Consider the following 26,975-nt stretch of genomic DNA (forward strand, 5'->3'; position numbering starts at 1 on the left):
TGCATATTATCATGATAATATTATGATATGGGTGGTAATTCTAGTACACCCAAATGGTAAACTGAAATTGCCTCTAAAAACATCTGGAGGCGATCGGAGTAGAACAGAAAAGTCACCTACCTACCTAAAGGTTTGGAAGGCAATTTATTCGTGTGCACAAAAAAAAAATTGGTCAGTACATAATATATACCTATAATAGTATGATTAGCAAAACGAAGGAAATCGCCATCCAAGCGGCCAACGCCCAACTACGTTCGCGATAGAATAATGTTCGTGTTTAATTGTTATGTTTTATGTGCTACAAGTACCTATACATAATAATATTATATACACTATAACGGTACCACTCGCAGGAAGCGACTGCGACAGTGTGGGATTGTACGAATACGGAATTTTCGTGGTCAATAAACTCTGTGAGTGTGTGATTGTGTGTGTGTGTGTGTGTGTGTTTCGTCTATATTATAGTACAATATAATAATAATAATAATAATAATATGATAAACGCGCACCCACATACGTATATAGGTATATAATGCATCGGTAGTGCCTACACGTAGGATGTGTTTTTTTCGTCTTACGAATCCAAAAGACGTCTGTCGTATTGTGTTATATCGTAAAATTATTTCTTGTTAGTTTATCAAATTGTAAATAATAATAAATAATACCTTATACCTATATTATATGTCCAGACGACCGGAATACGTGTTGTTATTTGAAATGTCATCTTCGGCTACCTATAGCCTCTTTTATATTACAACGAAATACACTTATACCTACTGAGTTATACGTAATCGTCACAAATATCCAAATGTACCTATACATTCCCGTAACAATGTTATGATATATATCTACGGTAATATCAAATATTATGATGATAAGTCTAGAGAACAGAAGTCATTGCATTAAAAACTTAATTGTAGCATTGCTGTAAAAAAATCTAAAATTGCATTAAAAAATTAAAAAATGTATAAAAGTTTTGTTAAAATACTTTTCTATCTTACTTATAAATAAATTAGGTAGATACATCAAAAAATATATGCAAGTTTAAGAACTTCCGAGCTCTAATGAATAACCCATTACAAATACCGCGAACCAGTTTCTTATTACAATATTCCGTATATCTACATAACCTATATTTAATATATTACATTGTATAATATGAAATTTTATTTTAATATGTTACCTATCACAACTCTATCAAATACAACGATTAGAATTACGTGTGCACGATTTTCATTCCGTTTCGACACAAAATATCGTATAATAATAACTCCGAATAAAATATGTGTATAGTATATATAATATTAAAATATTATATTATATCGGTACAAGGGCGTCACCTGGCAGAAAATCTAACTCGGCTAATATCTTTGTAATAGTATATTAATAATATGGACGCTCACGACTGCTGTTCCGCCGGGTCAAAGTTTCTTGTGAACACGAAATTGTATAATTTAATATTATCAATAAAAGATGGACTACAAAAGTTGTCCAATCTATTGAGTGATCGTATATATTATTATTTACAGACTTAAGACTTAACATCTCTAATCTAACTATATATATAAAAAGAAGTGTACATTTTGAATACATTTTATAGCTCAAGATCCACCAAACCGATTTCGATACAAATTTCAGGACATATTAAAATTGATATGTAGATGGTTTCTGTGAAGTTTGTACGCTGTGGGATAAGTGGTTCCAGAGTTATGGCCACATAAGTGCACACCTGGTGACATGGCCAAAAACAACAACAACGTCTATACAATTATTTTTATCTATAAATATAACCAATAGCAACAATTAAAAAACAAAAATTGGTATCGTAAATCTCAAAATTCTTGTTTGAGTACCTACCGGAGGTGATTACTTCACTTTTTAAATTAGCCTATGACACTCACAAAGAATGTGGCTTTGTATTGGTGAATGAATTTTCGAAATCGGTTCAGTAGTTTCGGAGTTTATCCCGAACATACAAACAAACGCTATCATTTTATATATTTGAATAGATAAAAATGAATGTTTGTGTGTAGATTAGACCTCTGGGAAGAAGATAGGCTAATTTAAAAAGTGTTAAATTTGTTTTTTTTTATTCATCGGATTTTAGTACGGTTACGTGAGGCTTTTGTATTAATTGATTATATTATACCTACGTAGGTGGAATTAAGTAAGAATAACAAACTTGGTACAATTTTGATATTTTAGAGTTAAATCATACACTTACGTACAAACAGCACGGGGTCCGCGATCTACCGCAGGTAGATTGCCTACCTGATAATATACTGCTGCCAATCAGAATTTTTATTCCGGGCAACAGAAAAGTTAAGATAAATTTTGAACACCATACACCATACACCGAATATTAAATAACGAATTGAACAAAATTTAACTAAGTCTAACTATTTAATATACCTAGTCTAATAAGTAGGTATACGGAAAATGTATTCTTTTTAGCTTTTTGTTAGACATGATTTTCTTAATCAAAGTTTGAACCAGGTACTCATTCAATTTTAAATGAACCAAGGATAAAAGTCCTAAAAAATGGTTTCATAAAACTAAATGATAGATGTAATATTGGATCTAGTGTTTATTATATTTGAACCATTTAAAATTTTAGATTATCAATTAGTAATTAAGTAGGTAACATTTTCAACTTTTCAAGTCACCACAGCCCTCTTTTCATACCTTCCAAACCCATTATCATGGACTTATTATTCTTAGTACTTACACAAAGTAAACTAACTATTATAGGTACTCACTTGAATATTATTGGTTTTAATGCGTTAACATTTTCAGAAAAATTATTTGCTAATTAATTATTTACAAATGAAAAGGAGGGTTCTCATTTCAAAAATAGAAATTTGTATATCTACAGAACACTTCTTAAATAGTACAAAAATCTTCAAAAATTAGGAAATATGGCCTTTAAATATATTTAAACATTCTGAAAAATCATAATTAAAATAACTGCATTATTGAAAAAAAGGGTGAGCGGGCTAGGTGAATCACCATCGACCTGTATATGTATGATTCGTGATTAATTCTAGCTAGCTCTCTGTAAATTCATGATAGTGAAATTTTTATCCATTTTAAATGATATTTTTAAAAATTCTGTTCCCCGAAGATAAATAAATATAATATTATGCTCATGAGTGAAAAAAGTAAAAAACCTGTTTAAAATTTGTTTTGTTTTTAATACATATTACGAAAAACATTTTAATAAAATCCGGTTGAAAATTGTATTGAGCCAACAGTGACAGTAATATATTTTGTTAACCTTTTGAAAAATAATCGATTTCTCATATATACATGCTTAATATTTAATGTAATATAGGATTAAATTATTCATTCTTATCTCTTTTAAACATTGGGTTATTTTTATTTTGTACACAATATCAATAACGACATTGAAAAATCGTTTGTGAATAGGCACTACATAATACATGTATTTAGTATATTTATATGTACGTGCTGTATTAAAAAATATTTTGTACACTCGTAATTCATAATCTTTGTCATATTAAGACGCACAATACATAAATTATGATTAGCAAAAACAACAATAATATCATACTATAAACGATAACTTCTGCGTCATTAAACATTTAATATAAACTATACATAACAAAATTCCCAGTACACGTGAACATGGCGTTTCAAATTATGATTGAATGCCAAATATTACCATTAATCTGACCCATATTTGTCAACATCCGTTTAATTAATTAGACACCATTATACTAATACCATATTATCAATATATTATATACGTATTCATTCAAGTGTTCGGCAATACGCATCGGCTTTAAAAGTTCTGCAGATACTTATTCGATTATGCAGTCTAATCTAATAACGATAAATAAACGTTTCAATTTGTTGTAAAAAAAGAAAGAAAATTGAAATCTTTAACATTATTTTTTTTTAACAACATCGTCGTACGTATTTTTTGCACAGATGTCAATAAATATGGTGTGCGTATATGTAAAATATAATTACCACATACCAACCTATACTATAGGCAAACAGTAGTGTGTTTATGGGGGAGGTGGTGAGTGTTTGCACATTCGTTCCCTTGAGGATGTATTATATCCCTATATATTTTCTTGAACTCCCTCTTTTAAGAAATAAAAAATACCAAAATATGTGGGTCGCGGGTCTGACGGGTGTATATTAATCTGCCGTAGTCAAACTGTCAAATCTTATGTGTTTTAGTGTAACAACCATAATATTATCATAATATTGTAAATAGGCTGCAGCAGGTCGCGCGCTGTACACCTACATGCATGTCACACGCACACGCGGAATAGCGTGCGCACAAAATATAATAATAAGCGATCAACGTCAGAGAGTGGGGGGAGGAATAAGGACTGAAAAACTAAAAAGATCATCGACCTCATAATAATATAATATTATACAGTGTGTCACCGCTGCCGTTTGTCTGTCATCGTGCACGCCCGTCCAAATGCTACTTATATTATATTTAATATTGTAAAACATAGTCGCTCATCTAGTCATCTACCCGTCCCCCTTCTGCCCTTCTATTTGAACAAATGCATCATTTAAGGATAAAAGAAGCGCGAGCATAATCGTTGAAGCACCCCGTATATACGCATAATATGCGCGTGTTATATTATTATTGTACATTTTTTTATTACATCGCACACCGCGGATGGCTTCTTTTCTCGGCGCCTCTCAAACAGGTGTGTAGCAGATGAGCTTCAGCAGCTGGCGACACGGTTGGCGGCGACTCCGGAAGAAACGCGATCGCGTACATTTTTGTACTATACCCGCCTACGATGGCAACTGCGCGTGGTGATAATAATATCATTATATGATGCATGTACCTAGGTATAAAATGGTATCGTCCCGTGACCTAAGCGTGAACAGTGTATAATAAAAATAATATAATATTGTTGATAAACGAGCGTGATGTGTATGTATATGCATATTATTATTATATGTAGGTAACTATCGTGGCGGAAAGGAGGATGCAAAAGACATTATTATTTTTTTTGATTCAAAGAAGTGGGTGCACTGTACTCTTCTATAATTTTATATCATAAGCTACTAAGTTAAACATCGCAGACTGCTTCGCGTCGCCGCGTTGAACTGAAGCGAAATTCGCAGGTTCATACTGTATAATAATAATTAATTATATGTGTTTATACTTGCTATACCCGCATTTATACACGTAGGCTGTTGGTGGGACTTGGACCTCTTAACCACCAAAAAGGTATTATATTTATAATTGTCTGCAGTTTATAAAATTAAGCCAATAATAGGTAATTATTATTTTCCGAAAAACAACATCGTATTGTATTTACTTGAATAAATTAAATATAAGTTAAAGCATAAACTAGGTTTTTTTTTGGCAATTCTATGGGGGACTTCCAAAAAAATATCGACCATTTGTCCATACAGACAAGGACGTCCACGGGGTTTATAAGGTGGAGGGGAAATGATTTTCCGGTATAGCCTATAGGTATTAGGTATTTTATATTATATAATTTTTAAATATTACGTTTTTTTTACATAAAAATGTGTATTCATATTAATAAACTAGGTATCTATAATAAGTAATAGAAATAACAACTAAAATAATTATTGGATATTCACCTGGCCCGTATATTACCAAACTATATAACACTTCGACAAGTTGATCAAGTAACGCTATCAGTGATCACAGCCAGCAATCTAGCCTAATTTTAATAAATTATTTATATAAAAAATAAATTTTCATAAACGTTTTGAATACTGTTATATACAATTTATATGTCGTTGATCGGAACATTATACATACATGTATGATGAACATTGTCCATTGACCTATATAAACAGTGAAAATTGTATAGAAAAGAGTCCGAGGGCGGGGACAACTGCCAACTGTCCAGCTTGCCTGCCTTCTCCCCCCTCGAAGACTCATTTGCTTATACTATAATATTATGTATAAATGTGTAAATATCAGATTTGAGTATTCGACCAGAAGACGTGTGCATATATTAATATTATACAGTCATAAAATATATAGGGTCTGAACATTGTTAAATGGAATGCTTTGCGTCCCCTCCCCTCCCCCCCCCCTCATCACCGTATACAATGTATATCACACAGTAAAAAGCAATTACATTTTGTACATTGCAACGTTCTCGCAATAATAAATTCGTATAAAACAATTATAATAATTTTGTTCGCAATATTGTTTTAACCCGACGCGTTTGTGTACACGGTTCGTGTATTTCAACATACACAGCATAAGCACGACGATAACGGGATGACCGATAGACGTTTGTGCTAGTCACGTTCGTCATCTGTACGCATTGAGAAATTAATCGCATTTTCATAATTCACGGAAAATAAAAAATGATTATAAAAAAGCAGTTTAATTATTTTTTACGACAAATCGTAAAAACGTTTTAATCATTGTAAATACAAAATACTATATACTATTCAGTTAAAGTTATCGTCGCACTCGTCGAGAGTTCGAATACACTATAATGATATACCTACGGTATTTGACGAAGATCCGTCGTACTGCACGTGATAAAATCGATTGTCAGACGGATTTCTTTTATATTTTGTATTATATATTATTATATAATAATATATGATGACATTTCAATATAATATTATACATTGTGTTTTATTATTATTATTTATTAGCTAGATTAATAATATAGGTATAGGAAATACCTATGTATGGGTTTATTATATTTTTTTTGGCCCTCTATAAGAATACTTTTTAAGACTATACACCTGCAACCTAAAGACCACACGTGTTTTATACCTACATGATAAAACATCAAGGATTTAGTCAAATCGTAAAATAATAATAATAATAACAACACATTTATCGCCGAACTCCAGCTGTATACTCGTGTTTATATAAATATATATATTACAAATTACAATATTCAAGGCTAATTAAAATAGGCCGTACGCATTTGTATTTTGATAATATTCTAAATGCTCAATACGCACCGCGCAAAACAGTAAAAACAAAATGTTGTCAATTCGCATAATATTTTAATATTATTGTCGTGCAAATTGCATGCTATTATAATATTATAATAATTTGAATATATTACCGAATTGCGTATGCACGCGTTTCCTGCACAATGTACGTGTAACGCGTTAGACTCACGATTTAATTATAATAATTTTTACTTTTTAGTTTCATGCACAAGTATTTTATCTTTTAAATCATACCATCTGCGCGTAAGAGCGAGAAAAAAAATACTTACAACTATCTGTACAATAATACAATAATTTTGAGATCTCGCGGCGATTATTCGAATGCGTGTGTACACTGTGTATCTATTAGATTTGTTTTCTTTTGTACAGATTTCACCGCTCGTTTTTAACAGTAGTGCATAATATAACTTATCAGTGACGAAAAGTAACAATTATTATAATATACAATCATCATGTACACCACTACCATCATCAAGCTTGTCGATTGTCTTCGTCGTTTGACAATGCATATGGATATGACATTTGTATAGAGTAATAATTCATATTGTATCATTTGTAAAGAATATATACTTACGACGACGCATATACATAATGCGGTAGTATATCTCGTTCGTTTGCAGTGTCAAAACACACTTTACAGTGTGATTAACATATTATTATAGTATCCCCGCCATATTTTATCAATATGGATTTATTCAAGTTTTGATTTTTAGTATTATTAAAAAGGCCATATTTTGAAATACGATATTATATTAAAAATATTCGAGTACAACCACTATCGGAAACTATACTTCGAGGCACTTAGAATTCGAGTACACCTATACGCACATAAATCATTAAGGATACCTAGACGATAGTGTCGGCGGTGTGAGCATATATTTTAATTTATATTAATTTTAACGATGTTCAGTGAAACACTCTGTACATAACATACGTCTGACTAACAAAGTTACACAATAATATAATAATAATAATAATGTGTTATGTCGTAGCGTTTTTCGCAGATACAAAAGTTCACGGGACACCGTCTGCGTATTTTACAATGGGTTCGTCGACGAAACCGAAAAGTAAATCGCGTTGAGTAAAAAAAATAATAACAACACGATGACGAATGAGTTTCGGTTTTCGTGCTCGCGGATTTTTTTGAACTGTATGTATAATAATATGTAATATAATAATAAAAATAATAATGCTCGCGCGTGCATTTGACGTCATTTCGGTAAACTCGGCGGCACGCGCTTTCGGTTTCGATTCGTAACGAACGATTTCTATGGAACAATGGCGACGATTCGTTTCATATGCATATATTGTATATGCAGTATCATATAATATAATATGATCTATATATTTTATACTAGTTGTCGCTTTCCTCGCACTGCGCAGGTTAGGTTTGTGGAAAAAAAAAATTAAAACCTTCGAAAGGATAATATAACGGTTCGATTTTATTTCGTTCGCGAAACAACTCCAATAAACATAAAATAACATAAATACCTAGATAATAAATTATTGTTTAACATAATATATTATTGTGCCTGCGTCTCCTGTGATTTGCGACGAAAACGTGCTACGGCACCACGCGTCACGACCGGGGATCAAAAACTGCAAGAGATTTTACTTTTTTTTCTAATATTTCTGCACAAAAGATTCACATTTATATGTTTTACGGACGACGGGCATTTACGATGAAGCTTCGACGGATAAAGGTATTATATTATATTGTTAAATTATACTGGTGTTAGATGTATTCACGCCGAGGTCGTCGAACCTGAACTTGGGTCTATTGGTTTATTTTTATTCCGGCACGTGCGTTATCCGCTATTTGAATCGTTTCTTTCGATTTCGATCCATTATAATTCCTGCTGTATTTTAGATCGACCACAAGATATTTCACGCACTGTCAGTTTTGTCGATACCTAAATATACGCGCCTATATCGTCGATTTCTATCTATCTATATATATATCCATCGCGATTCTGAGTCGTCCGCATCTATACTAAATAATAATATACCTTGGAGGTATCGGCCTCTGCAGTATACAACACTTGCATGTTCTGATTTTTTTATTTGCCATATTATTTATACAACCGTTACAAAAACAATAAAAAAACACGATAATTCATACCGCCTGGCCCATTGTTCGAGGTACCGAACCATTGAAAAACTGGTTCTCTTCCCATCCTCTTAACCCTCTGCATTTACGATGTAGGTGACCCATAACATACACTTTCATAGACTTTCGCACACTCATCATTTATATTTATTCATTTAGAATATAACACTTCACAAAAGGTAACTATAATTTTTTTCTTATTAAGCTATATAAACATAACTTAAATAAGTTAACAAAAAAACATTACCATACTGTCCAGCTTCGAACTAGAGTTTATATTTTTTCCACTAAAGGCCGTGATTTTAAGACATTCCAAACTTGTATCATCAGGTAAAAATATTATTATAGAAGATTACACCAGGCATTATAATATAATTATATGAGGTACAATAATATGTTAGAATCTTGATGTTATAATATAGCCATTAGGTTTACGTGTATACAGGATTGGCCACCGTGTCTTCCCATGAAGTCAACACATTGCACTGGAATATTATATATTAACATACTATATATTATAATAATGTACAGTCTGTATCGCAAGCACCGAGAAATGCAATTAAAAAATTACTATGGCTGTAAACCAAATACATGAAATTTAGGTCAGAACTAAACGAATATAATAATATGACTGAGCCGATTAAACTGCGTTACTCGACGTTTTCGGCTTTCATTGCTCGCCGTAAACGACATTTTCATAATTTTCGCAACGCGTAGGTATACCGTATTGCCTACACGTTATAATAATATAATATAGTTAATCAGATTTCGTGTAACCGTTTTACATAGGTACTGTTCATTCCAACGTGTCGATATGGACTCTCATCCCGGATCCCTCGACGTGTGATACTTTGCAGTCATACATCCTGTTTCACAGATGCAATATGAAACTTAGAGAAGTGTTTATATTATATGAATATAATATAGATACTACACACTCATATTTTATATTAATATAGATTAAAAAATTTACATAAATTATGGTGTTTTAAAATTTTATATTTACAGTTAATTCGCTTGTATACACATCATAACATAATTTAGACGTTTCTTGGGGCTTAAAAAAAAAGGTTGTGTACTCGTTTATTAGTTGCAGACTGTAGTTGTGGTCGAGTCTCGAGTATAGGTACCTACTATAATGAGTATAAATTAGTATTCCGGAGTGTATACTATAACGAAAAACATTTAAACGTTATCGGTAATTTACTTCTGTTGCTAATAGGACATAATATGTTAAGGTGCTGCTGAGCATAATCAATTGAACCAACTTTTATTCGAATTATTACAATTACATTCCACTTGATTTGAAGTCAAACATATCAATGGTAATAGCTGGTGAGTGGCGATGAAGTATTTGCGCTTTGTGGTCCATGAATGAGAAATTACTATATTATGTATACTTTCACTTGGTTATAAATCACTGTTTTAAATCTATTTGTGTAACTATAATTAATTACATTGTTTACACATCTTTAATAGAATAGTATAATCATAATATTATACTAAATATTATTATAATAAGCGTATTGTATATCAACTGGTTGTTATTGCTATATTTTGTGTATTCAGAACTTCAGAAGTGTCACGACTCACGCGTTAATAACGTGAGAAATTATATGTTTTAACTTGTGTAGCTGTGTACCTACATACAAATGCTGTTAAAAAATACTTAAATAAATATAAATATGAGTTATCTGCTAACTTAAATAGTTAAATGTATTCAGATTTTAGATTCAAATACATAATTTATTGGTGTTACAATTCGAGTTTTGGAGAAGATAATTCAATTCAATATTGAGGGTGATTTCTGGTAGCAAATTTGATAAACTTGGTACTTTGGGAAATAAGAAATTCACTAAATTTTTGTTAATAGTTGAAAATATCTTAAAAAAAATACAGTGAGGACGTGAATATTTCCACAACACTAGTTTCCGACAAAATATTGTTATTTAGTTTTAACTCAAAAATATTAATCGTACAGAATTTGAAACTCTTCTGTAACTTGTATCATCATTTTGTCTACTCATTAAAATTTACAAAATAATCATATACTGATATCTAATCTATTTATGTTTTATACTACGAACCTATTCCCGCTATACTTAAGTGTTGACATAATGTTATATTATTATGTTATACGACTTATACGTTATGTTTTTTATGAAAAATAGTTCAACCTATACTGAATTTATTAAGATTTTAGAAAATACGAATATCATAATAAAACATAAGCCAACCTTATAGATCCTGTTTCGCCCACGTCCTGTACACTGTATAACCTAGAATCGTTATTCGTATCCAATGATTTGTAAATAAAAACACACTAAATTAATGAGACAGTTTCCAGCGGGGGTTTTTTTTAAATAATTAAAATAATATTTAAATGTATTAAAATATAATACTTGCTATAGATATTTTTTCTTTTAATCATACGCCGCGCCGGTGCGTATTCGTATACCTACCGTAATAATAACTTACAACTTATTCAGAAATAAATAAAATGCCATCAAAACATATTATCTTCTTTTAGGTTGCATCGTGATTAATATTAAAATATATGGGCGTGCTGCACCAATACATTCGCAATCTCGGTAGATACTGTGTTACGGTGCTCAGTTGAATCACGCACTTGTATGAAAAAAAAAAAATTGAATCGCGACGACTACGACAACAACGACGTCGGGCAAAAACCTGTTCCTCCGGGGTAGCCCGCGGTGTGCCCTTCACGAGTACTTGAACTACCTTAACCCCGTCGTGAGATCGACATAAGAACAAAACCGCACACGTCCAGCGTGTGTGGAGGAGCATCGTACTTTTTGTTTCACGCCGATAGCAATAATATTTCGTACGGGGTAATGTTTTTTTTCTCTACACAAGTTTACCCACTGGAATTGATTGTATGCTTTTCATATTTATTTCTACAAAATTAATTACTTCGTCACAAGGCCGCTGATTCAGATATTTCGTACCCCGGGGCAGTTATTTTTCACATCACCTTAAAAATATAAATGCTAAATCATGTACAATGAACATGATATACACAAGTATCAATATTGTATAAGTATTAATAAACGCCGAATGAACTACATTTTGTTTCAAAATAGTTATTACGATAATATTTTATAATAACATTTTAACAGAAAAATAATAATTCTTATAGATACAAGTTATAATATTATTATTGATGAATGTATAATAGAAATGATTACTTATGGCGAATCCCGAACGGTATAATATATTGAACGATATTACACTGAAAATAAAATATATTATTCTAGTTATAAAAACAAATATTGTTGGTTCATTCGAGTGATTTATAATAGTATAGCTTATAAAATATGTCATATAAAATTATACAACACTATACTGTCGCCGAGGAAGCGCCTCATATAATAATTATGTCCTCTCCGTAATCCAGGACTGCATTTTGATACAATATTTTCGTAACAAAACTAATAATAATTCCTCGTTTCGAGCGATTATTACCGTGTTTAGAATAATATAATAAAATTTGATTTTTTCACAATGTATTTCAAAGCTTAACTTAATTTAACTGCCAACTGGTATGACCACGTTTATTGCTGTAATTAATATTATTATTGTATAGTACTGTATGTAGTATGACCAAATTATAAACCACGCGGAAGACTGTCGTTATTACGTAGGAACGCGTGCAGGAAAAACACCACGAATTATTCGCGATTATAAATAAAAAAAAATGTTGCCGCAATAATGCTGTACCTGTACATACCTACGGCGTTTGTTAAAAAAAATAATATTTCACTTCGGAGTGTGCAGAATCAAAGGTTTGAAAAAATATTAAAAAACGGGTCGGAGAAAACGCGAATTTCGTGGTGAAAACGCTTAAAAGAAAAACGCTAGAAAACTATCGTTAAACAGACCATCGGTAGGTACCTACCTATATAATATATTAATACTGTTTCAACGCGATAAGTCCATCTAACGGGACGACGGCGGCGGCGGCGGCCCACACCGCGCTGTATTGACGCGTACCTACTCCATTTTAGACTCGTCTCGTCAGTCCGCCGAACCGGTTGTTTGTGTGTATGCGTGTGCGAGCCGTGCGTATCTTTTTATTTTATTTTTTATAGTTAGTCGTCGTCGCCGCCGCCGCCGCCTTTTTTATTCTGTTTCTATTTTCGTATTAATAATTATTATTATTACTTTATTAATTATTTATGCTGTTAGTATTTTCGTCGTCGACATAGGAACACATAAATTATTCGTACACTCACGGACTCGCGGTTTTCGCGACAGGCAAAACGATACTATAATATTATGTTGTAGAAACACCGCCGTCCCGCGTACCGGCGTCACCGGATGTTCACTCCAAGTAAAACAAAATTATAATATATCGTTTTGGCGGTGATTTTCGCGCGTTTTTCAGTCTCCATCGCCACCGACCCTCGGCAGTCCGGCCGCAATGTCTATACTATAATTTATAAGCTTATAACATACCCTGAAATTTTCTGCGGGGAAGAGGGAGGAGTCCATAATGTTTATTTTTGTTTTGTACCTATATAATATTATTGTTGAATATTATTATTATTACAATTTACATTAGTATACCACATATTAATATTAGGTATACTGCAGTAACTATCAGTTGAAATACCTATAGCATACCTATATGATATTATGATACTTAAACATTCAAATACGATTTACCCTCCATTATAATAATTGCGCTCTTTGCAACACATCTTCATATATAGCCATATATGTATAGGTATGTTGTAATTTCCAACAGGTACACTATTAAGAACATCAACAGGTTTCCAACCACGTTAGTGTCATTCCTATTCACAACGACAAATCTACTCACAGTGCTCTGCAGCTGCAGGTCCATCGGCATTACTCATTATAATACATTTATATAGATATTATTGTTTCATTTGTGGTCCGAGCGAGTAACGATCACGTCGATCAGAGGCTGCGGTGGGTACCCATATATAATGTATCACATATTCACACACCGGACAGAACGCGCAGTGAAATTTGGGTTGAGGTCGAATATTATTATGTGCGTTCGAGCCGAAAAAGCGCGGTTGTCCGATTCTGTTGATCTCTCGTGAGCGTACTTAATTCAAGGAGACGCCGTTGCACAAAAGTCCGTTACAATAATAAATTATTAAGTATCTAGTCCAAAGGTCATAGTTAAATGTGTACGAAAATTTGTTGTGTGAATGCCTATTGCCTATATTATACTGTCACTATAGATATCTGTAATAATGGTTTGTTGATCGATTGCACTTTCCCAACACGAGAGTTCGTATATTTAGAAAATAAATATGAGATTTTTTTTCGTATACCCCGAAAAAATATAACTACAATAATTAGTAATTGACCGAATTTTCTCTTCGAGACATCACACGTCTGTGGTGAAAATATACACACTTTCTCTAGATGGAAAATGATCAAGTTTATAATATGACTAGACCTAATTTTTTCTACGCTGGTCATTATTTACATCAATATCACATCCCACTATCTATCGTAATTTTTAATAATTAGTAATAAAATAAACTTTTCGTGTTTAAATTAATTATTGGACATAAATACACCCTCGCGCGCTCATATAAACGTACATATTAATATACCTATTATATATATATATATATATATATACATACATTTTATATTACCTACTCCTTTCGTCGTTAAAAATCAAAAAAATTATGCTATTTAAAACGTAAACATTATTAATTAATACGTATATGTATCTACTAAATATTGTTATTATTAATATTTCAAATTTAATTGACATGGCGTTTTAAAACCAACGTTTATAGCCGTTTTCGTCACGGATGGCCTGTCGACGACGCACATTAGTATTCTAAAGAAGCGGTCGCAAAAATAATAATATAATAACATCGAAACGAAATATTATAATAATGATTATACCCACGGGATGTTCTCCTCGCGGGCATTGTTATCGCCACGCTTTGAGCTAGGAATTTTAACGCCCCGCAAAGTATCTACCACGCTAGGTATACGAAACACAATAGGACAAATAACGCGTGATCTGAATGCAAGTACAATGCTCCAAACACACGACGGGCCACGTGAGATATCGAATCGTGCGATGATTTGAATACAAAAAAATCTGAGATAATATACGCGAATCCCATTAGTCATTTCCTATGATAACTTGCAGTGAACGCAAATATATATCATTATAATGATTATTATTATAATATGCGACACACGCGTAACTTAAATCACATCTACATACATCTATATAAATTATAAACTATAAACATACGTTCGAGACGTATACGATCAAACCGTGGATACTCGCGTTACGGCGAGAAGTTATGACCTATGCAGTCTGACCAGAGGAGACATAAAATATACAATATAATGATAATAAATAATAATATGTAGTCGTTATTACGCGTTTGTTGAAATATTATTATATTTCATTCAATTGCGAAACCGTTTTGTTTTTCTCAATCCCGTTTCAAAAAACTCTTATTATTATTAAAACCATAGCAACCATTTACAAACAAAAATTTCCATCGTAAATCTCAAAATCCATGTTTGAGCACCTCCCGGGTCGGACCTCTACCTTACCCTTTTTAAATTAGCCCATCTTCTTCCCAGAGGTCTAATCTATCTCTGTACCAAATTTCATCGCAATTGGATGAACAGTTTAGAATTGCATAAAGAACAGACAGACAGACAAACATTCATTTTTATATATTATTATATAGCCTACATTTGGCTTATGATATAAATGTGTAATACTCTAAAAATTTTCTGCTACGATAAACTTGTATAAGTGTAAAATAGTAAATATTTTAATTTATATTTTATACAATACGAGTTACGACTTATATACGGGTGCACGTGTTGAGTCCAGCCATCGCCCCTTTTACATTTCTGTATTCGTCCGCCTTCGGAAGTAGGTATATGTATATAATATATCATATAATATCATACGACCTGCAGCAGTTACGATAGGATATCGAGAAATATAATTCTAATAAATTGACGGCACTGTGACAGTGGATTTAGCTATAATCCCGCGGGGACGCAAATCATGGGTACATAATATATTTAGTAACGCGACCGATATAGGAAGCTCCACGTCGGTATCGAGTTGCCACCGATGTCGTTGGTAAATTTCCTGTTCACGTGCTGCTGGGGAAATTGCTCGGTGAAACTCGACACCGACTGTACAGCTGGCTCGTGTCGAATCGCGTTGACGATGAACGATTGCACTCAATGAAATCGCTACATGTTTTCATTTGCAGCTGCATGTTATTATCAAACATTGAATTTCGTCCGTCCTCCGTGTTATTATTTTTGTTTCGCTATATTTTTTGATTCAAATTATCTCGTACTGTAACTTATCTGGGTCGCCGTGGAGTAAGTCAATGGTCGGCCAATAATAATCTCATATTATTATAACGTCGCGCGTCGTCCGTGCGGCCTGTGCGTGCCGCAGTATATAACTCGGGGAAACGAGAAAAAAACCGTACCTGCGATAATGTAATAATATTATAATACAGGGTGATTCACCGCAAGCATGCTCACCACCATATTTTCCTTTGATAACGAACTTTATCAAATTTTGATTTTTGGAATTTTTAAAAGTACTCAACGACTATGTTTTCATATTCTTGAATTTTTGGTGATATAAACTTCTATTTTTCAAATGAGACCCCCCCCTTTTTTACTGTAAATTATTTAGTAGATCATTTTTTTTAACACTTTAATGTACTTTAAGGTATAATTCAAAATTTAAACGAGTAGTTTCTGAGTTATTAAAATGTTTATACTATACTGAGTATCTACATAAGCCACCATCATTAAGTGGCACGAAAAATCACAACAATTTTAAAGCACAGTGTTTATGTATTTTTAAATTCCAAGACTCAGATTTTGAATAACTGCATCATTGAAGAAAAAAAAATTGGGTGAGCTCGGTGAATCACCATGTATAATGTGTACACAAAGAAACGATCAATTTATTTCCTTTCATTGTTGTCGTCCCCCCCCTCTCACTTCTCCCGGGGCATACAAGTACAGCTGGCGTATTATATCCGACTAGGTAGACACGCAAGTCCGGTGAATTAGACTCATCGCGTTTAAAAGCACGGCGAGAGAACAAATAAACAAACAACGATAACGAGACCAGCAGGAACTTCGTGACCGGTCCCTTATTAGGTCAATCGCGGCGAGACCCGCTGGAACGGAGAAAAGAGAGACCGGACGAGACGGACTAGACGGGGACTGAAAACCACGCGCGATTCGCCTCCCAGACGCGTCGCGAGATTATTATATTATTATTATTATTATTGTTGTTAAAGGTTCAGTGTCGACTCGTACTCCGTCGCGAGTACATCCGCCGCGCCGTGCCTGCACACGTGTAATGATATTATAATAATATGTAACGACAGTTTTAAATTGTTTATGTGACGTTCTCTGTGCGTAACGTAATAATAATATTATAGATCACGATAATATAACATAATTTGTATTGTACACGTGTGTGCAGTCGCATCCGAGCGTTGTTCACGCGACGTCGATCACGACGAACTGGCCGGCTGTGGTGTAAGACAGAAATAAATTCTCGAGTTTCCGCGTTTTGACAACGTACAACTCTGCCGCAGTGGACGTCCTTGGCGGAAAAAAAAACAACAATTTTATTCGCTATACTATATAGCGACTTATCCGCCGCGGCGGTTACTCACGTAACTCGTCGTCGTTCCCTTGATCCTGAAAAAAACTGGACGCGCCGTGTGTTCATTAGTGCGGCGACCATGTTCGGACGACGACAACGATCGGTTTTGTGTTAGCCGAGAACTTTTTTCGGCGTACGCGGAGATTTAAGTGTTTGAATGCCGTGTTAACCGCGACCGTACTTAAATGCCGCGTTTCGAAGTCGTCACCAATCGGTATGGAAGCATTATCGACGTACGAGAATGCGCCGACGAGTGAGTGACAATAATATTTACAACATATTAAAATATCAATGCAATAAAATGTAATTGTTTTGATTATGTCAAATCAATCGTTACATTAGAAAAAATATACATTTTTATCATAGATAATATATTATCTACATCACATATAATATATTATAATATATAATATTTATAATGTATTGTGTGTGTTTTTTAGAAATTAAAATAAAATTTTCAATAGAATACATAACAATTACCGAGTCGTTAAAATGTGGCCTCTACGGCTCTATACGCAAGCGAACAAAAAAAATGGAACAAAACAATATCCATACAAGTTTTGTCATAATGATTTATGATTTGTTTAAAAAGGCCTCTTCCGTTTTTACATATTTTACGGGTAGAATTCTTCACGTCCCCGAGTATAATTATATTATATTATAGCGTTTAGTGCTTAGACGTTTTTTTTTTGTACCCAGAGAATCTAGGGCTTAATTTTTAACTGCTCCGTCGCACGGTTATAAACGTGAGATAATTCTGTTTTTTCTATAATTCGCATGACCTAACCTCATTCACATTGTCCATCTATGACGGCTCGATCGCCGACATTTCGACAGTATCCATAGGAAGTTTAGAATAATATTCTCGATGCGTGTAACAATGCACATAATATAGGAACATTATATTATTATTATATTTAATTGCGCCAAAAGTTGTTGCATCCTTTAAAAAAAAAAACAATTCGTCTTAAAAAATAAATTTATTTATCAATAAATAGCTCTTCATAATAATTAACCATTATTAAAGTTGTTTAACATTTTTGGTTTATCAGAAAGAAGGAAACTAATATGTGTAAAGTTTTAATTTAAACTCGTAAATATGGTTACATAGACTGTCCTGACAATGTAGAACTAGGTCACTACTATTTTTTTTATGTATTTTCTCAAAAACCAATTATTATTCTTTAGCATTTTATATCGATAGAATGATATGATTAGCTAATGAAACAAAAATTTAATCCCGCATTGTATCCTTTTCCAAGTGAATCAAATTTTTTGTATTTTTTTTGTATTTTTTAGTACTTACCTATTGGCTATTGCTTACTGTTTAATATAATGACGTATAATTGTTATTGAATCATATGACCCGTTGAAATCTCTATAAAAAAAATTATATACAATAACAAACCAAGTATTGGATGATAAAATGTATAATAATGTAATCGGTAGTATTGTCTTTCGGTGATTGTGACATAATTTTGTTATTAATTAGAAAATCGTTTGCCTGTAGATACGTACCTGCTGCAGACTAGCTGCAGTGGTACACGCGGTATTAATATTATATAAGCGTATCTATATGACATTATAGTGACGTATAGTATGTACGTACATATTTATATTTCCTTTAATATTCACGTATACTCGCGTTTGTGTGGAATAAATTATAATATTAGCCTTTCAGTGCTGTATTAGCAGGTACCAAATACGTGTTATTATCTCATTATAATCAGTAGCGGCCTGCAGTAAGTCAGCGATATAGACATATTATAGTTAAGAAGATAAATATATTTATAAAAATTAGAGTCGACTGCGCTGTGTACGATACGAGTATGACCATAGTAGCAGTTTAATATCGAATATTTATATTATAGACGGCGATCGTACCCCTATTACATTGCAATTGCATTATAGTGTAAAACTGAAATAGAAATATAGAAAAATAAAAAATACAAATATACCTATTAGTGACTTTAAGTTTGTTTATTACAATTTCAAACATTTTTTGATTTCTACACATGCCGACGTCGCACAGCTGCGAGCATGCAGGTATAATATTATATATTATGCGTGTACGCGTTATTGGCATTAATGTAGTAAAGATATAATTAGATAATGTAAAATATATATTTTATTATGAAATATAATGGTGGTCGGTTGAGGAACTGAACAACACTCGATTGCGTATTTGCGTGCAATGTCGTCTACTATAACAAACATACGATCCGTTGGCATAATTAAAATATTATATAATAATACCATACCGACAGCGGAGATTCGAGCTTTTTATCTATATTATGATAATATTACAATGTTTGGGTTTGGTATCGTGGTTGGCAGATACGACATTATAGACTACAATAGCTTTAGGTGTACGACTTAACAGCATAATATACGTATGAGCAGCAGGTTCTTATATTATTATTATTATTATTATCGTCACTCGCAATAATTATTATGATTTTAACGGTCGCGGCACCGCAGAAGCGGAAAATTAATAAGACCGTTTCGCGACGGTTTGATTTCACAGCGCGAAACGTTCGTCTCTCCCGCTGCGCGTTTTCCGCGTACCTATACATCTGTATACAATATAATATATAACACACGTGTAGGCTGCTCACGAGGTTATTCGCACGAAATCGCGTGCGTAGGAATGCGATGGTTTTTCGTCCGAGAACAAAAGCGACGGTTCGGGTTATTATTTTTTTTTATTCGCATACTATTTTTTCACAACTATATTACATTATGAATATATATATATTATATATAGGTACAGTACTTACGGTGTAAGCGTATTATACACTAACTCTGCAAGCACAAGTTTAATCTAAGAGGTGTGTTTTAACCTGCGTTGTATTATATTATTATCATATGATATAATATAATAATAGTATATAATGCATACGAATTTGCCAAACGAACAAAACTCAACCGGTTCGCGTGTACACGACACACAAAATTGTATATAATATAGATTATCGTGTTTAATATAACATTATAGGTATTCGTTTGTGTTTGTACATAATAAAATGTATGATATATAGCAACCGGTCTTGTACGGTAGGTATATGCATACGTATTAAAAAATCGTAAAATAACACACAGTTGTGCAAAAACAATTAATGTAATACATTGTTCATAAAGTTTTAGAAATTTCAGGGTCAACTATACATAATATATTTAATATAATATATATGCCTACATAAAACGCTAATCATAATGGTTTGAAAATAAATCATTGTTCCATCAATACATTGTTTGTGACACACAGTTTTTTGTTCTCGCATTCACATATAATAATATTAAGTAAATCATTAAGTTTCATTAAGTGTCGTTGTATTTTCTCAGATCGAAAAAGGTCTCCAGGGGTATGTTCCGTGTGCGTATTGTGTAGATACTGTAATTTTGTCCCACGGTTGGTCCGTTTTAAAATAAATTATATATTCGTATTATATTTTGGATACTGAGTGGAGCTAAGAATGTATTGAATTTACAACGATGTGTAATTTATTTTGTGTCTGAAGACACTTTTTCTAGTAAAAAAAATGCTCTGACCATCAACTTCGATGAAGGGTTCTTTAGCAAATTGCAAAACTTTACCATATCATATAAGTACATAATTAGATAGATAATGTTTTCGAAAATTATAACATTAAGTGTAAAATATTACAGTGGTTAGGTAACTACTTTTTTTTGCAATTTTAGACCGTGATACTCAGGTTAATGGACAAATAAAAAACACGTAATAAATCCATACAAGAATCTCATATTTATATGCATAAACTCAATTCTGTTAGTTTCTATAAGAATGTAAGATTGACAGACTACATAACTAATTATGTTAATCTTATCATAGATATATTATACTATTATGTTGCGTAATTATAAATTTATAATTCGTTGCCCGTAAAAAAAAATTGTGGTTGTTCAGCTCCTTTTGGGTGCAACTTAGCCTCCCTGGTAGGCAATCTGACTACGTCGGATCGTGGACAATGTGCGACACCATAATATCAAGTAGCCAGTAGGCATATGTGCGAAAATTTGATTTGATGCATGCTTCACCATACCACACCTAACCTGCCCGATTTACCCAATAGCAACCAAATAATAAATACTAATTTGTACTAATTATTTCTCCTATAACCAATAGCAACTATTTATAAACAAAAATTTCAACCGTTTTTTTCCCCGTTTAAACACCTCGGTGGATGGATGGTGGGAGGGTGAAAAATATTTTACGACCTATTCTCAGCCCTACTGACTATAGTACTATACACACAAAATTTCATAAGAATCGGTCGTGCCACTAAGGTCTAAAGCACTAACACTGTGCACGAGAATTTTATATATCAAAAATTACAGTAGTATAATATTGTTTTTAGGTTTCTAAACATAAGTTTAGAACACGTTTGTCCGTCCGTCCGTTATAGTTACAGTTACAATTCGCGTTGATATTAAGACATTTATTATTTGTATATTATATTTATTGAGTACCTAGTTAATATAGATTCATAATAGCCAATATTAACAAATAAGTACCAAAATACTATAAAGGTTCTAATTTTTTTTAAACTCTACATTGAATTATAGTTTAGAGTTTAATGCATTTTATTATAATACGATTACAAACCGGAATTTAGCGAGCTTTCGTAACTTGTTATACTTATGTATATTATTGTATTGTACAATTCACGATATTTTTACGGTTCTTAGAAAATAATATGAACATGGAATGTGAATATATCATCCAAACTAATTGTATCGAAATTAGACATTATAGTCGTGTATTGGTGATCTATTAACTATTAAGTATAATAGATAATTACCTATTATACCGTGATCATAATAATAATTTATTCCATTATACGACGGTCGTCCTTGATATTCGCTTGACTTACTCGCCGCGAACCATGTGTGTCGACTATGTTGCAAATATATTCAAGCTAGAATTATAGTTTATAAATATTAATAATAATGTTCAAACTTTCATAACTTATTTTCCCTTTCTTTCAGAGCGTACGAGATGTCGCAGGAGTCTCAAAGTCCACTAGGCCAATGGAGCAACAAATACAGTTCCGTGTTGGCCACGCTTGGCTGTACTTTGGGAGCCTTCAACATCAGTCGGTTCGCCATACTCGCAGTACAATTTGGAGGTTAGTGTGCTTACGCATATTATTTATTACGATTGCGATCAAATTTTAATGTGGCATTACTCGTATATTATACGACGTATGATTATATCGTACATAATATATTACAATATTGCATGAAATCGTGTTGACTGCGGCAACATAGTATTATAAAAGTATATACTGGGAGATCGATCCTAATAAGGTGTATGACATTTTTTTTTATTTCATTTAAGTTGTTAAAAAACCTTTTCAAGAAAATAATATTTTTTCTATGTTTTATTGTTATCATTTTAATTTATTTTTATTTTTTTAATGACAATTTGCATTTTTAATTCTTTATTTCAAAGCAAAATATTTTTGGAATACATCGATACGTAACATTGAATTTCGAAAAATTGTTTACTTAGAAGTATGAAATTTAAAAGAGTGAAGTTTGAAAAATTATAACAATAAAATTGTAAAAATATAATTTTTTCTTAAAAATATAGTTTCGAAATGACTTAAAATTATGTAAAATAAAAAATTTCAAAAACTATATAGTGTTTTCTAAAATATGGAGTGTTTTAATATTATATTAAATGGATCACAGTATTAAATAAAAATGTTTTAATATTATATGAAATTTTTCCAAAAAAATGCTATTTCTTCATAACAACCTACATTTTGAATTAAATTTCACAATGAGAAGCAGAAATTTTTTTAAACATTTATATGTAGTTACATACATCGAATTTTGAGTTAATAATACTTATTATTGTCTTTATTGATAAATTGATGGACGGAGTACAATGGTCCCTTGGACCTTTCCCCCCAAAAGGTGTGAGGTCCATTAAAAATGTTTTCTGTATCTGGTTATGAAATTAAAATTATAATATAATAATATAATTGTCGTATTATAAGCTTAAATGAAAAAACCATAAATTTGACTATATTTTGTCAGTGATATGATAATATATTATTACGAATTAATAAATAAATTATTATAACTCAATTTTTACAATAAATACTTGTAACTATCCGTAACAATGTTTTTTTCAAAAAAGATACAACAATAATTTACTCGGGTAATCATAACGTGGCCATTTAAATATAACATAATATTATGGGTAAATGATTCGAGATTGATTTTTCACCCGATATTTTGTTTTTCTTTGCTTTTACAGCCAACTTTATACTACAGTTCCTAGTGTTATCGTTGCTAGTCGGCATACCTCTGTTTACGTTTCACAGTTCGCTCGGCCAATTACTAGGCGCCGGGGTCATGGACATGTGGAGGATATCACCGATATTCAAGGTAAGTCCGTTTTATCCACGCGACGGGACAGCTCGAACAATAACAACATAATATTATTATGCACCTGAGGCGTGCGGATTTCCGTAAAACGACAAAGTAACGTTTTATCCGCGGCCGCCATTAACATACACGGACGCGGGTCTATAAGACGTACCGACGCCGCCGCAATGCATATAATATGTTATTACTTATTGTAATGTTCTATTATTTACGGACAAGTTATATTATATTATGCGTATGATTACAGGGAATCGGCATCGCACTGCTCCTGGCCCAGGCGTTCATCGGCACATACACCGTGATTGGCATCTCGTGGATGTTCACATATTTTCGCGATTCGTTCATCACGAAACAAGACGTTTACCGTTGGGCAGAACCGATCGAAGAGTACAAAGAAGGTAACTATATAATATAGAAACGAATTTATTGCATCCATAGGTATATAAGTTACTTATATACGGTTTGTATCTATAATATAATAAGTAGTCATCGCACCATATTATTATTGTATCGCGTGTCGCTGCAGTTATACCTATATTATAATATTATTGTTATTATTTATTAGTATTATTATTATTATTATTATTATTATTATTATAGATTTATAGCACGTAACGGTGACTTTAATAATAATCGTTTTGTCTTTTGTATAATGTAATATTATATTGTTGTAGACGGCATGCCCTGGACTTTGTCTTCAAATGTCAGCTACAACATCGAAGAGACAGTACCGGGTTACTTTAATGGCATAGTTCTGCAGAGAAAGTACTTGGAAAAACTCGAGATGAACGACAACTCTTTGAAGTTGCCCGTAGTTATCAACCTGACGATCATATGGACAATAGTGTTCATATGCTTAAGTAAAGGTAGGTACTCATATTGGTTTAAATATAATTATTGTAAAATTATTTTTAAAAAATACCGTTTTTAATTTATATAGGTCTGAAGTCATACAGTAAGGTGATATGCATATTCTCACTGGTACCGGTTTTCGGTATGTTCATGTTGTGCACGAAGATGTTGGGTTTAGCGCCAATGATCGGGTTCCAGCATCACGACATTTTCCCTGAAACGGATTGGAGCGAGTTTTTTCTCAACACCAAGGTAAAATTATGTCACATTACATCCACATACACAGTGATTTATTTTAATGCGAATAACTCGAATTTTAAGAAAATTGAAGGAATTTATTATTTGTGGTTTTAAGAATATTCATTTACATTTCCTCACGATTGTTGATTATCATAAGTAATTGTTCATAAACGTTAAAAAAAAAATATGAAATATCCCTTGTTTTGTTGTTTCTACGGTCGTCTAATATTATACGACGTTACAATAGTGTTTTTTCTTCGTTCAAGTTTTTATTATTTACTTCACATTTTGTCGTAATGATTATAATGATAACATACATTTTTTTACGAGTATATAATATTATTATAATATAATTATTTTATCACACTTAAATATTGTGATTTAGTGTTTATAGAAAATACAAATACAAAATCGTATACAACTATTATAATAATATTGTTATCGCTGACCATCTTCATTAAACACCGTTATTTCGACATTTCAGAGTTGGGTGGCGGCGTTCACTGAGACGTTCCTCACGTGGGGCATACTTGGCGCGTGCACAATGCAAATCACTTCGCACAATCGGCCGAAGCATTTGCTGCACAGAGACGCTTCGTTAGTGATCATCCTAACAATAGCCGTACTCGTATTGGCCGCGTTTTTAGCCAACACGTGCGTCCATCTCCTCGAAGCCCACGGATACATGTACCTGCCCAGTTCTTTCGGTAAGTCTTTAGCCCTTTTCTCAGCGCGACCCCCCCCCCCCCCCCATTTAGACCGAATATTCCTTCGCCGCGAGGAATATCTCATGCGTAAGTCGGAAGTTACTATGTATACATTGAACCCGACCACACCTATACCGTATATATACCAACGCATCGTAGATTTCACGTCGTCAACCGTCACTGTTTTATACTTTCAGAACGGATGAGTTCCTATACGTTTCTGTTCAAGCAGAATTCCGCTCAGGCCCGCAAACACTTGACGCCCGTGCGATGGATGCAGCACAGCAGTCTGTTCATGGGCGAGAGGACGATGAAGAACAACGTGCCGGGGATGCCGCAGGAGAGCGGATACCAGGCCATGCGTTTAGCGACCGAACTGTTTCCGGCCACGTTCGCCATGATCGGCGCCAAGAACATCTCACCGTTCTGGTCCGTCCTGTTTTATTTCGTGCTCATCATGTTTGGCATTGGACAACAAGTACGTTTTCAAACGCAAACGTACAATAATATAATAAATACCATATCATTGTAAACATAGTTTGATCAATTATGCGTAAAATCAATTAAAACTCTTTTTGCTCGTTACAGATCGCGATATGGCACTGTGTTGTTAGCGGCATCATATCTTTGCATCCGTTCAAGCTGAGGAAATGGCGTACAACCATCACATTTCTGTCGTGTGCGGCCGCCTTTTCGATCGGTCTATTTATGGCGACTGAAGTGAGTGTCATTTGGTTGTCGAATTGAATTATTTCATATCCGAATAAAATATATTATTATAAATCACGTAACACTATACCCTTACACATGTCATCGTGGTCTCAAAGTCTGACGTAACCATATAGTATATAGTATGAAAGTATTGTTAAACCTGACTTAACAGACAAAATGATTAAGTCCCTGCAAAAAGATAGGTACTTATTCCATTGCATTTCGAGTCTAAAATTGTCGACCTGTC

At 32.9% G+C, this 26,975-nt stretch overlaps 1 protein-coding gene across 3 annotated transcripts in view; it reads left to right on the top strand.

Annotated features, from left to right (window-relative positions):
• LOC132948373 (sodium-dependent transporter bedraggled) overlaps positions 1 to 26,975 on the top strand; it is a 90,098-nt gene that overhangs the window by 60,007 nt on the left and 3,116 nt on the right. For 2 of the 3 annotated variants that reach the window (XM_061018803.1, XM_061018804.1), the window contains exons 4-11: positions 22,806 to 22,945; positions 24,088 to 24,218; positions 24,466 to 24,616; positions 24,893 to 25,084; positions 25,159 to 25,322; positions 25,795 to 26,017; positions 26,215 to 26,495; positions 26,606 to 26,737. In XM_061018803.1, coding sequence (XP_060874786.1) covers positions 22,806 to 22,945; positions 24,088 to 24,218; positions 24,466 to 24,616; positions 24,893 to 25,084; positions 25,159 to 25,322; positions 25,795 to 26,017; positions 26,215 to 26,495; positions 26,606 to 26,737 — 1,414 coding nt within the window. Of the gene's footprint in view, positions 1 to 13,115; positions 13,437 to 17,421; positions 18,049 to 22,805; positions 22,946 to 24,087; positions 24,219 to 24,465; positions 24,617 to 24,892; positions 25,085 to 25,158; positions 25,323 to 25,794; positions 26,018 to 26,214; positions 26,496 to 26,605; positions 26,738 to 26,975 lie in introns of those variants that run through there. The other variant, XM_061018805.1, reaches the window with a different exon arrangement.

This window comes from Metopolophium dirhodum, chromosome 7 (assembly GCF_019925205.1).
Source record: "Metopolophium dirhodum isolate CAU chromosome 7, ASM1992520v1, whole genome shotgun sequence".
Classification (NCBI taxonomy): domain Eukaryota; kingdom Metazoa; phylum Arthropoda; class Insecta; order Hemiptera; family Aphididae; genus Metopolophium; species Metopolophium dirhodum.